This window comes from Patagioenas fasciata, chromosome 32 (genome assembly GCF_037038585.1).
Source record: "Patagioenas fasciata isolate bPatFas1 chromosome 32, bPatFas1.hap1, whole genome shotgun sequence".
Lineage (NCBI taxonomy): Eukaryota > Metazoa > Chordata > Aves > Columbiformes > Columbidae > Patagioenas > Patagioenas fasciata.
The window spans coordinates 3,349,707-3,363,953 of NC_092551.1; the positions used below are offsets into that span (position 1 = coordinate 3,349,707).

At 59.9% G+C, this 14,247-nt stretch overlaps 1 protein-coding gene across 3 annotated transcripts in view; it reads right to left on the minus strand.

Annotated features, from left to right (window-relative positions):
* The window catches only part of DNMT1 (DNA methyltransferase 1), a 29,339-nt gene extending 15,332 nt beyond the window's left edge, over positions 1-14,007 (minus strand). Inside the window, exons 1-13 of one of the 3 annotated variants that reach the window (XM_071800650.1) lie at positions 13,703-14,007; positions 9,508-9,550; positions 8,902-9,009; positions 7,383-7,638; positions 7,093-7,165; positions 6,159-6,249; positions 6,011-6,051; positions 5,881-5,932; positions 4,104-4,187; positions 3,908-4,017; positions 3,707-3,825; positions 2,441-2,533; positions 1,049-1,200 (exon numbers count right to left, since the gene is read on the minus strand). In XM_071800650.1, coding sequence (XP_071656751.1) covers positions 1,049-1,200; positions 2,441-2,533; positions 3,707-3,825; positions 3,908-4,017; positions 4,104-4,187; positions 5,881-5,932; positions 6,011-6,051; positions 6,159-6,249; positions 7,093-7,165; positions 7,383-7,638; positions 8,902-9,009; positions 9,508-9,550; positions 13,703-13,992 — 1,512 coding nt within the window. In that variant the 5' untranslated portion in view covers positions 13,993-14,007. Of the gene's footprint in view, positions 1-1,048; positions 1,201-2,440; positions 2,534-3,706; positions 3,826-3,907; positions 4,018-4,103; positions 4,188-5,880; positions 5,933-6,010; positions 6,052-6,158; positions 6,250-7,092; positions 7,166-7,382; positions 7,639-8,901; positions 9,010-9,507; positions 9,551-10,186; positions 10,349-13,372; positions 13,503-13,702 lie in introns of those variants that run through there. The other 2 variants (XM_065859201.2, XM_071800651.1) reach the window with 2 other exon arrangements.
* Between the last annotated feature and the right edge of the window lie 240 nt (positions 14,008-14,247).

Sequence of the window (14,247 nt, forward strand, 5' to 3'; positions counted from 1 at the left end):
ACCTCGATCTTGTTGAGCAGGTCCTAATCCCAATCCCACCCGCTGGGACGGGATGGGGGTGCCCAAACGACCCCCCCGTCCCACCTCAATCTTGTTGAGCAGGTCCTAATCCCAATCCCACCCATTGGGACGGGATGGGGGTGCCCAAACGACCCCCCCGGCTCACCTCGATCTTGTTGAGCGGGTCCTAATCCCAAGCCCATCCATTGGGACGGGATGGGGGTGCCCAAACGACCCCCCTGGCTCACCTCGATGTGTTGAGCAGGTCCTAATCCCAATCCCACCCATTGGGACGGGATGGGGGTGCCCAAACGACCCCCCCGGCTCACCTCAATCTTGTTGAGCAGGTCCTAATCCCAATCCCACCCACTGGGACGGGATGGGGGTGCCCAAACGACCCCCCCGGCTCACCTCGATCTTGTTGAGCGGGTCCTAATCCCAAGCCCACCCATTGGGACGGGATGGGGGTGCCCAAACGACCCCCCCGGCTCACCTCGATCTTGTTGAGCAGGTCCTAATCCCAATCCCACCCATTGGGACGGGATGGGGGTGCCCAAACGACCCCCCCGGCTCACCTCGATCTTGTTGAGCAGGTCCTAATCCCAATCCCACCCATTGGGACGGGATGGGGGTGCCCAAACGACCCCCCCGGCTCACCTCGATGTGTTGAGCAGGTCCTAATCCCAATCCCACCCATTAGGACGGGATGGGGGTGCCCAAACGACCCCCCTGGCTCACCTCAATCTTGTTGAGCAGGTCCTAATCCCAATCCCACCTGCTGGGACGGGACCCCCCTGGCTCACCTCGATGTGTTGAGCAGGTCCTAATCCCAATCCCACCCATTGGGACGGGATGGGGGTGCCCAAACGACCCCCCTGGCTCACCTCAATCTTGTTGAGCAGGTCCTAATCCCAATCCCACCCATTGGGACGGGATGGGGGTGCCCGAACGACCCCCCCGGCTCACCTCGATCTTGTTGAGCAGGTCCTAATCCCAATCCCACCCACTGGGACGGGATGGGGGTGCCCAAACGACCCCCCCGGCTCACCTCGATCTTGTTGAGCAGGTCCTCGTAGCTGACGTCGCGGTTGTTCTGCAGGAACTCCACCACGATCTTGCTCATGTAGATCTTCTCCTGCATGAGGGCGAAGATGGGCGCGTACTCCTCGCTGGGCTCCATCAGGATGTAATCCGCGAAGGCTGCGGGGCATTTAAACACCGGAGAACTGAGCAGCGCTTAAGAACGAGGCAGTTTAACCCCCCAATATCACCCTTATTCCCCCAGTCTAGCAAGAGCCACCACACGGATGGTACCAGATGCTCCTCCACGACCTTTTTAACACAAATCCACCCAATTTTCGGAGCAAGAGCATGAAAGTCGCTCTGAAGATGGAGCAGTATCTGCCTGCCCATCGCCATCAAGAACTTAAAGAACCGAAGCTGAGACTCAAAGAACCCATGGAGACTTGGAGAGAGGCCCGAGGAGCAGCGTTGTGTTGAACTGGTTCTCCGATTTGGGGGGGCTGCTCACAATGGCTGCTGTGTGGACTTCACCTGCTCCTCCATCCAAATGACCCCCACCTCCTGAATGCTGTTGTTATGAGGGTCTCTTTGACCCAGGGACAACAGCTGCCGTCCAGATGTGTTCTCACCTACAGCCTCAGCCACAAGTGTCCCCCACCTGCTCCCCCAATGGCCAACAAAAGGAGCATGGCCAGAAGCTTGCCAAGGGTCCTGAGCCCACCCAATGGACCAGAGAGACCCCCGAGCGCTGGACATGTAAGCGTTAACAAAGCAAAGTATGAATCTTTTGAGCCTACGCGGTTAAGCCCGGGTTGTGAAATTGAGCCTGGCTTAAAGCAATGGGGGTGAAGAAGCATAAGAGATGACTCCAGAATGGACACCACTGAAGATCTTCCCACCAGAGGATCCCAAACCACGATGGAGGACCCACAGGACCAGAGGGAGCTTCTGGGACTCAACTGGTGATAAACGCAACCTCACTTCTCATCTTCACCTTTACTTTGCCCCATTTCTTCCCCCTTTCTTTCCTTACTCTATCGCGTGCCGCTTTACGGGCAAATTAATAAAGTAACGCTGATTAATTATAACCCCTTGGCACTTTGGTCACCTTGATTTTGTGCTCTGAGATCAAGGTGAAAGAACCACCATGAGTCCATCACCGAATGGACCGTGACAAAGAGGAAAGAGAAATCACCCCCCGAGAGCAACTTGACCACGTCGTGCCCGTGGTTTCCCCCAGGACGGATCCTGCGAGCACAGCACAAGCCTGGGTGCTGCTGAGCTTAAGTAAACCCAGATCCAAGCTTTGGCTTGACGGCAGCACCAAAGTCCAGGAAGGCAAATAAAGCTCCTTCGCACGTGGTAAAGACTTCAATGGCAAAGCGGGCGCCCAACGCCCCCATCCTGGCTCACCCACCCGTGCTGAAGCCGATCAGCGCCTTCTCCCCTCCGTCGAAGCCCGTGATCCACCAGGCGTTGATGGGGCCCAACTTCTTGGCTCTCACCCCACCTAAAAGCGAGAAAACACCCATTTCAGCCTTCGGCGCCCCCCAGAATACAAAAATCAAGCGGTTACGGGTGACAAAGCGCCACCCAGATCTGATTCTGCAGGTGGTGCTGAGCTGAAATTGAAGGTGACAAGTGTTTCGGGGGACAAACGGTTCGGGTGACAAACGGTTCGGGTGAAATATGTTTAAGGTGACAAATGTTTCGGGTGACAAATGGTTCGGGTGAAATATGTTTAAGGTGACAAACATCCCAGGTGATAAATGTTTAAGGTGACAAATGGTTCGGGTGACAAATGTTTAAGGTGGCAAACGTTTGGGGTGAAATATGTTTAAGGTGACAAACGTTTAAGGTGACAAACGCTTCGGGTGAAATACGTTTAAGGTGACAAACGTTTCGGGTGACAAGCGTTTCAGGTGACGAATGTTTAAGGTGACGAATGTTTAAGGTGACAAACGCTTCGGGTGACAAACGTTTAAGGTGAAACATGTTTAAGCTGACAAATGCTTAAGGTGACAAACGCTTCGGGTGACAAACGCTTCGAGTGAAATATGTTTAAGGTGACAAACGTTTCGGGTGACAAGCGTTTCAGGTGACAAACGTTTAAGGTGACAAACGTTTAAGGTGACAAACACTTCGGGTGACAAACGCTTCGGGTGAAATATGTTTAAGGTGACAAACGTTTCAGGTGAAATATGTTTAAGGTGACAAACGTTTCGGGTGACAAATGTTTCAGGTGACAAATGTTTAAGGTGACAAACGTTTAAGGTGAAACATGTTTAAGGTGACAAACGCTTCGGGTGAAGTATGTTTAAGGTGACAAACGTTTCGGGTGACAAGTGTTTCAGGTGACAAATGTTTAAGGTGACAAACGTTTAAGGTGAAACATGTTTAAGGTGAAACATGTTTAAGGTGACAAACGCTTCGGGTGAAATATGTTTAAGGTGACAAACGTTTCGGGTGACAAGTGTTTCAGGTGACAAATGTTTAAGGTGACAAACGTTTAAGGTGAAACATGTTTAAGCTGACAAACGCTTAAGGTGACAAAGGCTTCGGGTGAAACATGTTTAAGGTGACAAACGTTTTGGGTGACAAGTGTTTCAGGTGACAAATGTTTAAGGTGACAAACGTTTCGGGTGACAAACGCTTCGGGTGACAATGGAGGCGTCCGACTCACCGTCCAGACACGGGTTGTCATCATAGATGGGCTTGACGGCGCCGCTGAAATACAGCTCGATGTTCCTCTCGATCAGCCCGGTGTCAAAGGGACACAGGTGACCCCGCTTGTCGTAGACGCTGCCGGGGGACAGAGGTGGGGTTGGGGGTGTCGGTCCGCGGGGTTTGTGAGTCCCGTGGGGTTTCACACCCCGCGTCTCACCTGAAAGAGGTGACTTTGTGCTGCGGAAGGTCCTCGTAGCTCTCAAACCCATCCTCATTGGCATCGAACAGGGACAAGCGCTCATCCGTCAGCATTTCTGGCTCCTCCAGCTGCGCCGGGGAGAGAGGAGGATTAACGAGCCTTCCCGCTAACGAAGCATCCCCCGCGCCCGCAGGAGGAACGTTAAATCCCTTACGGCGTCGCCGGGGTCCCCTTGGAAGAACTTGAGGTCGGGATCGTCGAGGTATTGCCTGCAGTCCATGCACTTGGGAGGGGTGGTCTGCGAAAGAGGGGACACGGCGTCGGCTCCGGCTCGGAGCTCCTCCCCATGCCCCTCGTTAGCGCGACCCTCGTTCATTAAAGCAGCAAAAATAGAAGCTAAACAGCGTCAGTTTTTCACTCTAAGGGAGATTTTGAAAGGTCAGAGAGTTTCTGAAGGAGAATGGAGCGGTGCATGAACAATAACGTGGTCCCCATGAACATTGACCAAACCCTTGGTTGTTCCCACCTCTTAATTTCTAGGATTGTAACGATGTACTAAGTAATTATTTTCTGTTCATTAGCTTTCAATTTATTATCCTGCAATTTCACATCATATTTCCTTGGTTTTTATTTGATAGGAAGAACAAAACTTTCTGCCTTATTATTTCCTGCATTATTTTACTGTGTACAACTACCATATGTCCTCTTACTTTCCTCTTATATCACTATACCTTATACCTTATACCCTTATTTTCCTCTTATACCATTATACCTTATACCCTTATTTGCCTCTTATACCATTATACATTATACCCTTATTTTCCTCTTATACCATTATACCTTATACCCTTACTTTCCTCTCATAACATTATACCTTATACCCTTATACCCTCTCAACAGTTCCCTGTCCTTGAACTGAGGGGCCACAACTGGACACACTATTCCAGATGTGACACACTATTCCAGATGTGGCCTCCCCAGGGCAGAGCAGAGGGGCAGGAGAACCTCTCTGACCCACTGACCACCCCCTTCTAATCCCCCCCAGGTCCCATTGGCTTCCTGGCCACAAGGGCCCAGTGCTGGCTCAGCCCACAGCACCCGCTATTCCCAGCTGGGCTCCCATCCAAGCACTGACCGGGCCCGACCCTGCTTAGCTTCCCAGATCAGACCAGATGGGGCGTTCTCAGGGTGCTATGGCTCTATATATTACATATATATATATGTTCCCCAAGTATATCCTGATAGTATCTGAACTAAAGGGCAGAGCAGAGGGGTAGGAGAACCTCTCTGACCCACTGACCACCCCCTTCTAACCCCCCCAGGTCCCATTGGCTTCCTGGCCACAAGGGCCCAGTGCTGGCTCATGGTCACCCTGCTGTCCCCAGGCCCCCCAGCTCCCTTTCCCCTACGCTGCTCTCTAACAGCTCATTCCCAACTCACACTGAACCTGGGCTTGTTCTGCCCAGATCCAGACTCTACACTTGTTCTGTTTCATTGAATTTCTCCTCTCCAGCCTGCCCAGGTCTCTGATGGCAGCACAGCTTCCAGTGCCACCACTGCTCCAGCTTGGTGTCACCAGCAAACTGGGTGACACTCACTCTATTCCCTCCTCCAAATCATTGATGAATAGATTGAATAATATAGACCCCTGGGGCACTGCACTGGATCCAGGGCTCAACTGGACTCTGCCCCATTGACCACCACTCTCTGCCTTCTCTCCTTGAGCCAGTTTGCCACCCACCTCACTCTATCGTCCAGCCCACATCTCCTCGACTTACTTTCCTAATTTAGCCATCTCGATGATACCCTTACAATTAAATGAGAAGAACGTGGACTGAAGCAGCCGAGAAAGCAGCCCAAGGTCATCCAGGCTGTGCTGCTCCCGCCTTGATTGGAAACGGCTTTATCGTCCCCGTATGGACGATCTAAGCTCTCTTTAAAAGGAACCAAACAACCCCCCAAAAGGCCAAGATGGATGGAAAGGAACTTACTTTAGCAAGCGTCGTAGTTTTAACCTGAGTGATTTCATCTTTAAGCTCCAACCTGAGCAGAAGACACCACAAAGGGATGAAGAGCGGCGCAACGCCATCGCTCCCCCCGCGCTCGCTACGGCCTCCTTACCCTTCTTTGGCTTCCATTTTCAACCTCTTCTCGTCTTGTTCCTTGCGGGAGGATTAAAAGGCGTTAAGGGGAGGTTGGAGGGCACAACGCCCTCCAGGACATGACAAAGTCACCAAGCCCTTGGCCACCAAATGGCACCAGCACCCACCTTCTCCTCCAGCTCCTCTTCCTCCTTCTCCACGCTCATGGTTTCCTGCTTCACGTCGCCGTTCGCCTCCTCCGATTTCCGCTTGTTGGACCTGCGGGTTCGCCAACGCAACGGTTCAACCCCAAAGGAGCCATTTCCCATCGAATCCTCCCATGATTTTGGTTGGAAAACACCCCCGAGGTCACCGAGTCCAACCGCGAACCCAACGCATCGCTAAGGTGTCACCGGCACGCCGTCGCTTCACCGGATCGTTAATAACGGCGCTAAACTGGTCCCAGTATGAGTGGCCAACTGGATTTCCCTCCGCTCGCCACAATTCTTTGGGAGGCTTTTTGGGGCATCGCCGGGTCCCCAAGGTGCTGGGAGCCCCATTTTGGGGGTGGGAGAGGGAGGAAGAAGAGGGTGACCCCGTCCCCACGGTCACCACGTCCCTGTGGTCACCGTGTCCCTGTGGTCACCGCGTCCCCGTGGTCACCGCGTCCCCGTGGTCACCATGTCCCCATGGTCACCCTGTCCTCGCGGTCACCGCGTCCCTGTGGTCACCGTGTCCCCGCGGTCACCGCGTCCCTGTGGTCACCGTGTCCCCGTGGTCACCGTGTCTCCATGGTCACCGCATCCCTGTGGTCACCACGTCCCTGTGGTCACCGTGTCCCCGTGGTCACCGCGTCCCTGTGGTCACCGTGTCCCCGTGGTCACCGTGTCTCCATGGTCACCGCATCCCTGTGGTCACCACGTCCCCGTGGTCACCGTGTCCCCGTGGTCACCGCGTCCCTGTGGTCACCCTGTCCCTGTGGTCACCGCATCCCCGTGGTCACCCCGTCCCTGTGGTCACCCTGTCCTCGCGGTCACCGCGTCCCTGTGGTCACCGTGTCCCCGCGGTCACCGCGTCCCTGTGGTCACCGCGTCCCCATGGTCACCGCATCCCCGCACTGACCTCTTGGAGAACAGGCTGAGGATGGTCGGCTGGCGGCCGGAGCTCCGCGTCACCCGCGAGCGCCCGGGGGACTCTGCCAATTGAACAGCAAAGGGTTGTGTTAACGTGATTATTTTATATCATCACCTTACCCACTTCCACAACGACTTTTTCTCTTTTATATTATTATTTCACCCACTTACGTAATTCTTTTATCCCTTTTTATATCAATATTTCCTCCTAGAACCATTCCCCCCATTAAACCACCGACTCTCTAACGGGGAACTGGGAATGGAAGGAGCGAGCGTTACTTTTGCCGTCGCCGTTGGAGCGGCTCCTCCGGGCCTTGCGCGCCGGGGCGGTGGGCGCCGAGGAAGAGGAGGACGACCCCGCTGCTTCCTCCCCCTCGCCGGCGCCGTCCTCGTCCCCATCGCCTCCCGCTCGCTCCGAGTCGTCGTCGCTGCCGTAGGCGCCGTTCTTGGAGCAGCCGTTGGACGCCGGTGCCGCCCCGTTCGCCGCCGACAGCTCCTGGCGCAGCAGGGCCTTGACCTTGGCCAGGTAGCGCTCCTAGAGCGGGGGACGGGGGTGTTAAAGGCGAGGGGTGGTGGGTGGCACGCCAGGGGGCTGTGTTGCCACACAGAGACACGCACAGGCGGTTGGGTTGGGCGTGGAGAAACTTCATCATATAGAACAAGCGGAGAGTGTTGTAACCGGGCAGGACAACCCCAGGTTCCAATATAAGTTGGGGAACAACCTGTTGGAGAGCGGTGAAAAGGGACCTGGGGGTCCTGGGGACAGCAGGGTGAGCATGAGAAAAGGGTTTAGTTCAGATACTATCAGGATATACTTGGGGAACATATATATATATAATATATAGAGCCTTAGCACCCTGAGAATGCCCCATCTCGTGTGATCTGGGAAGCTAAGCAGGGTCGGACCCGGTCAGTGCTTGGATGGGAGACCAATGGTACCTATTGGGGATTAGAATAGGGGTGGTCAGCGGGTCAGAGAGGTTCCCCTGCCCCTCTACTCTGCCCTTTAGTTCAGACACTATCAAGATATACTTGGGGAACATATAGATATATATATAAAATATATACAGCCATAGGACTCTGTAAACACCCCATCCCATCTGATCTGGGAAGCTAAGCAGGGTCGGGCCTGGTCAGTGCTTGGATGGGAGACCACTGGTACCTGGGGTAGATTAGAAGGGGGTGGTCAGTAGGTCAGAGAGGTTCTCCTGCCCCTCTGCTCTGCCCTTTAGTTCAGATACTATCAGAATATACTTGGGGAACATATTTATATATGTATATATGATATATACAGCCATAGCACCCTGAGAACGCCCCATCTGGTCTGATGTGGGAAGCTAAGCAGGGTCGGGCCCGGTCAGCGCTTGGATGGGAGCCCAGCTGGGAATAGCGGGTGCTGTGGGCTGAGCCAGCACTGGGCCCTTGTGGCCAGGAAGCCAATGGGACCTGGGGGGGATTAGAAGGGGGTGGTCAGTGGGTCAGAGAGGTTCTCCTGCCCCTCTGCTCTGCCCTGGGGAGGCCACATCTGGAATAGTGTGTCACATCTGGAATAGTGTGTCACATCTGGAATAGTGTGTCACATCTGGAACAGTGTGTCCAGTTGTGGCCCCTCAGTTCAAGGACAGGGCCACCTTCCTGTGTCACCTCAGCTGGGTGTTCCCGCTCTGGGGGGGGTTGCACTGGATGAGCTTTGAGGTCCCTTCAACCCCTGACACTCTGGGATCCTCCGAACACCCCCCCAGTGCCATTGTGAACCGGTGGGGAGCCCCAAACCCTCACCAACAGTCGCGTTTCTCACCTCCGACAGCTCCTCGCAGCGCAGTTTGGCTTCCAGCTCGCTCAGCTGGTTCTGCACGTCGGCCTGCAGGAAGCCATGGATGAGGCTCAGCTTCTCCCGGACGCACTCCTGCGGGGACACGGGGGACACTGAGGGGACACGGGGACACCGAGGGGACACGGGGACACCGAGAGGACACGGGGACACCGAGAGGACGTGGGGACACCGAGAGGATGCTGCCCATGGGGATGCTGAGCCCAACCACCCAGTGCTCCCACTCGTCCTGCTGGGCGGTGATGGAGGTTTGGATGTGACAAAGGGACTCCCCAGTGCCCAATCCAGGTCACTGTGCTGGTCCCGCTGGCCACAGCGCCGGTGACACAAACCAGGATGCTGGCGGCCTCTTGGCCACCTCCTGCTTCCCGTTCAACACCCCCAGGTCCTTTTCAAGCCTGGGGACATGGGACAACGCTCTTCCCAAGCCTGGAGCGTTCGTGGGGGTGTTGTGACCCAATCGAGCCGTTCGGCGGCACCGAGGAACCGCGGCGCCGGTGTCACATCCCGGAGCTCCACGGCGGCACCGGCGGCGCCCAAACCGGGTGGCAACGCGGCTCCCGGCGCCCTCACCTTCTCGCTCAGGGCGTCCTCGTCCCTCTCCAAGTCCTGCAGCCTGCAAAGGGAAGAGCGTTGGGGAGCGGAGTGACGGGGGGGACACCCATGGGTCCCCAAAATCACCGCGGTGGCGCCAGAAATGGAACCCGGCGCTGGCCGCAAGGATGGACCGGACACCCTTGGTATGAGAGGGATGCTCGGTGCCCACGCGGGGGACACCAAAGGGACAGCAAAGGGATGGCAAAGGGACACGGGTGCCCCAGGGACCCCCCCCGAGGGTGCAATGATGGGGTCGCTGCCCCCCGGCACAAAACCCATGGTGGAGAAGCCACGTGTCGCCTTCCCACAAAGCGGCGCCGGAGGGTGGGGGGAAGCGGCCGGCGCGGTGCTGGGGGGGGCACCCAGCCCCCAGCCCCACGGCAAGGGACGAACCCCATCGCCATCACCCGGGGGTCTCAGCGTGACCCCCCCCCCACCGAAACGGGGAGCCCAAGCGCCAAAGCGGGGCCATGTGGCTTCCGCCTGCCGGGACAGGGGGGGACGGGACATCTGCGGTGCCACCGGCACGGGCGGCTCTGCCGTCGCTGCCGTCTCACCGGGGAAAGGAAGGAGACCAAGTTGGGGGGGGTCCCCATCCCCATCGCCACCCACCACCCCCAAAAAACAGCAGTAAAGCCAGCGGGCGATATGGCACCTGGGTTTGAGGACGGCCATGCCGGCGGCGCTCCGGCAAACGCCAACGGCGGGCCGGGGAAAGGTCGGGGCGCGCCGAGGCCGTGCCGCGCGCCCGCCGCACCGGAAGAGGGGACGCCGAAGCGGGGAACGGCTCCGGCGGGGGCCGGCGAGCGCCGTGACCCCCCCCAAGCGCTTCCCGCCGGCCGGGGGATGCCGGGAGGAGAGCGGAAGGGACAATAGCCGGGCGGCGGGGAATACGGCGCAGGAAACGCCGAACCCCGGCGTGTGCCGGGGAGGGGGACGCCGGGACGGTGCCGGATGGCTCAGAACCCCCGCACCCATCCCTGTTGCACCCCACTTCTGTTCGCCACCCCCCCCCGCAATGGATTTCTGGGCCCCACACCCTGCGGAAAGGTCGGGGGGACCCACAGACCCCCCGATGCCAAGTGGGTGCCGCGAGCGGCACCGTGGGGACAAAGCCACGCGGGGGCAAGGCCCCGGTGTCCCCAGCGCCACGTGGGGATGGAGCGCCCCCCCCTCCCCAAACTGTGCGCCCCCCCCCCACAAGTGGGGGTCAGGGTTGCCCCATAGGGTGGGGGGATGGGGGTGCTGAGCACCGGTGGGGGTCAGTGGGGTCTTGGGGGCAGTGACAGTGGGGGGGGTCGGGGTGGTGCTGGGGGGGTCTAGGCAATGGGTGGGGGACCAGGATGCTGCATGGGGGGGGTCAATGCAGTGCGGGGGTCAGTGCAGTGCTGGGGGGTCTATGCAATGGATAGGGGACCAGGACACTGCATGGGGGGGGGTCAATGCAGTGTGGGGGTCAGTGCAGTGCATGGGGGGGTCAGTGCAGTGCTGTGGGGTCAGTGCAGTGCATAGGGGGTCAGTGCAATAGATAGGGGACCAGGACACTGCATGGGGAGGGTAAATGCAGTGTGGGGGTCAGTGCAGTGCTGGGGGGTCAGTGCAGTGCATGGGGGGTCAGTGCAGTGCATGGGGAGGGTAAATGCAGTGTGGGGGTCAGTGCAGTGCTGGGGGGTCAGTGCAATGCATGGGGGGGTCAGTGCAGCAGATAGAAGATCAGGACACTGCATGGCGGGGGGGGGTGTCAATGCAGTGCATGGGGAGTCAGTGCAGTGCATGGGGGGGTCTATGCAACGGATAGAGGACCAGGACACTGCAAGGGGGGGGTCAATGCAGTGCAGGGGTCAGTGCAGTGCATGGGGGGGGTGAGTGCAGTGTACAGGGCGGTCAGGGTTGCGCTGGGGGGGTCTATGCAATGGATAGGGGCCCAGGACACTGCATGGGGGGGGTCAATGCAGTGCGAGGTCTGTGCAGTGCACGGAGCGGTCAGGGCCATGCAGTGTACAGGGGGGGCAGTGCATTGCAAACCGGGTCGGGGGGGAGAGGTGTCCACACACTGCAAGGGCTGCAACACTGGGGGGGACACTGCAGTGCAATAATGGGGGGGGCTGTCAGTGCAGCGCAGCACCAGGGCGATGCAGTGCGACGCTGGGGGTGTCAGTGCAGTGCAGTGCTGGAGGCTGTCAGTGCACTCCTGGCGGGGGGGTCAATGCAATGCAGTGCAGTGCTGGGGGCTGTCAGTGCAGTGCAGTGCAGTGCTGGGCGGCTGTCAATGCACTCCCAGGATGGGGCAATGCAGTGCAGTGCTGGGGAGGCTGGCAGTGCAGTCCAGGGGGGGTCAGTGCAATGCAGGGCAGTCTGGGGGTGTGCAGTGCACTGCCAGGGGGGCTGTCAGTGCACTCCCAGGGGGGGCAGTGCAATGCAGTGCAGTGCTGGGGGCTGTCAGTGCAGTCCAGGGGGGGTCAGTGCAATGCAGGGCAGTCTGGGGGTGTGCAGTGCACTGCCAGGGGGGCTGTCAGTGCACTCCCAGGGGGGGGCAGTGCAATGCAGTGCAGTGCTGAGGGCTGTCAATGCACTCGCGGGGGGGTCAGTGCAGTGCAGTGCAGTGCAGTGCTGGGGGCTGTCAGTGCAGTCCAGGGGGGGTCAGTGCAGTGCAGTGCTGGGGGCTGTCAGTGCAGTCCAGGGGGGGTCAGTGCAGTGCAGTGCTGGGGGCTGTCAGTGCAGTCCTGGAGGGGGGGTCAATGCAATGCAGTGCAGTGCTGGGGGCTGTCAGTGCAGTCCTGGGGGGGTCAGTGCAGTGCAGTGCAGTGCTGGGGGCTGTCAATGCACTCTCAGGGGGGTCAGTGCAGTTCAGGGGGGGTCAGTGCAATGCAGTGCAGTGCTGAGGGCTGTCAATGCACTCGCGGGGGGGTCAGTGCAGTGCAGTGCAGTGCTGAGGGCTGTCAATGCACTCGTGGGGGGGTCAGTGCAGTGCAGTGCAGTGCTGAGGGCTGTCAGTGCAGTTCAGGGGGGGTCAGTGCAGTGCAGTGCTGGGGGCTGTCAGTGCAGTTCAAGGGGGGTCAATGCAATGTAGTGCAGTGCTGGGGGCTGTCAATGCACTCTGAGGGGGGGTCAGTGCAATGCAGTGCACTGCTGGGGGGGGCTGTCAGTGCAGAACCGTGGGGGGGTCAGTGCAGTCCTGGGGGGGCTGTCAGTGCAGTCCCGGGGGGGGGCGGTCAGTGCAGAACCGGGGGGGCGGTCAGTGCAGAATCGGGGGGGGCGGTCAGTGCAGAACCGGGGGGGGCAGTCAGTGCAGAACCGGGGGGGGGTCAGTGCAGAACCGGGGGGGGCAGTCAGTGCAGAATCTGGGGGGGGTCAGTGCAGAACCGGGGGGGTCAGTGCAGAATCTGGGGGGGGGGGTCAGTGCAGAACCGGGGGGGGTCAGTGCAGAACCGGGGGGGGTCAGTGCAGAACCGGGGGGGGGGGGGGGTCAGTGAAGTCCCGAGGGGGTCAGTGCAGAACCTGGGGGGGGTCAGTGAAGTCCCGAGGGGGTCAGTGCAGAACCGGGGGGGGGGTCAGTGCAGTCCTGGGGGGGCTGTCAGTGCAGAACCGGGGCGGGGGGTCAGTGCAGAACCGGGGGTGTCAGTGCAGAACCGAAGGGGGGTCAGTGCAGAACCGGGGGGGGGTCCAGTGCCATGCAGTGCAGTCCCGGGGGTGCGCAGCGCACTGCCGGGGGGGCTGTCAGTGCCGTGCCGGGGGTGTCAGCGCCGTGCCCGGGCTCAGGGCCGGGCCGTGCAGCGCAGTAACGGCCCCGGGCGGGGCGGGCGGATGGCGGGCCCGGGCCGGGGGGGGGCCGGGGACTCACCGTCGGCGCAGCTCGGCGGGCAGCGGGGCCGGGGGGGGCAGCGGGGCGGCCCGGGCCGGCATCGGGGCGGCGGCGGCGGGAGCGGCGGGACCGGGCGGCGGATTCGCGCGGAAACCAGCGGCGGGGGCGGGGCGGCGCCGGGCGAGACCATGGCGGCGGGGGGGGGTGGGGGGGGTGCGAGGAGGAGGGCGGGAAAGACCATTCCGTGTGGTTGAAGGGGACACACCATTCCGGACTAGGGGGAGGAGGACACTCACGGGGAAGGGAAAACGGGGGGACCCCCGCACCGGGCCGAGGGGGGGCTGCGGGCCCGGGCCGGCGGGGCGGTACCTGTGCGGGGGCGGCCGGAGCGGGGCGGCCCGGGGAGAGCGGCCCGGAGGGGCCGGGCCGGGCAGGGCGGGAGGGGCCGCCTCAGGGGGGACCGTACCACTGCGGGACGGGAGGGGGGGAACGGCGGGACCGTACCACTGAGGCACCGGGGGATGTAGCATTAAGGGGCTGGGGAGGGGACACACGGGCCGTACCATGGTGAAGGCTGGGGGGGGGGACGACCTATAACATCGCAGGGGAGTGGGGAGCGTGGGCTGTGCCACTGTGGGGATGGGGGGGACACAGGTCATACCACGGCAGCGATGGCGGGACGGGCTGTACCATGACAGCGACAGGGGGGGTCGGGCTGTACCACTGCGCCAGGGCTGCGCTGTGCCCCCCAACACCCAGTGACCCCAAACCGCGACAACGGTGCAGCAGGGACCCCCCAACCCCCAAAAACCCCCATCCCAACCCCCCCGTGTCCCCCCACGCCTTGGCGAGGAGGCCCCGAGACCGCTGAAGCCGAAGGAGCCCACGCCGACGAGCCCGAACCCCCCTTTTTG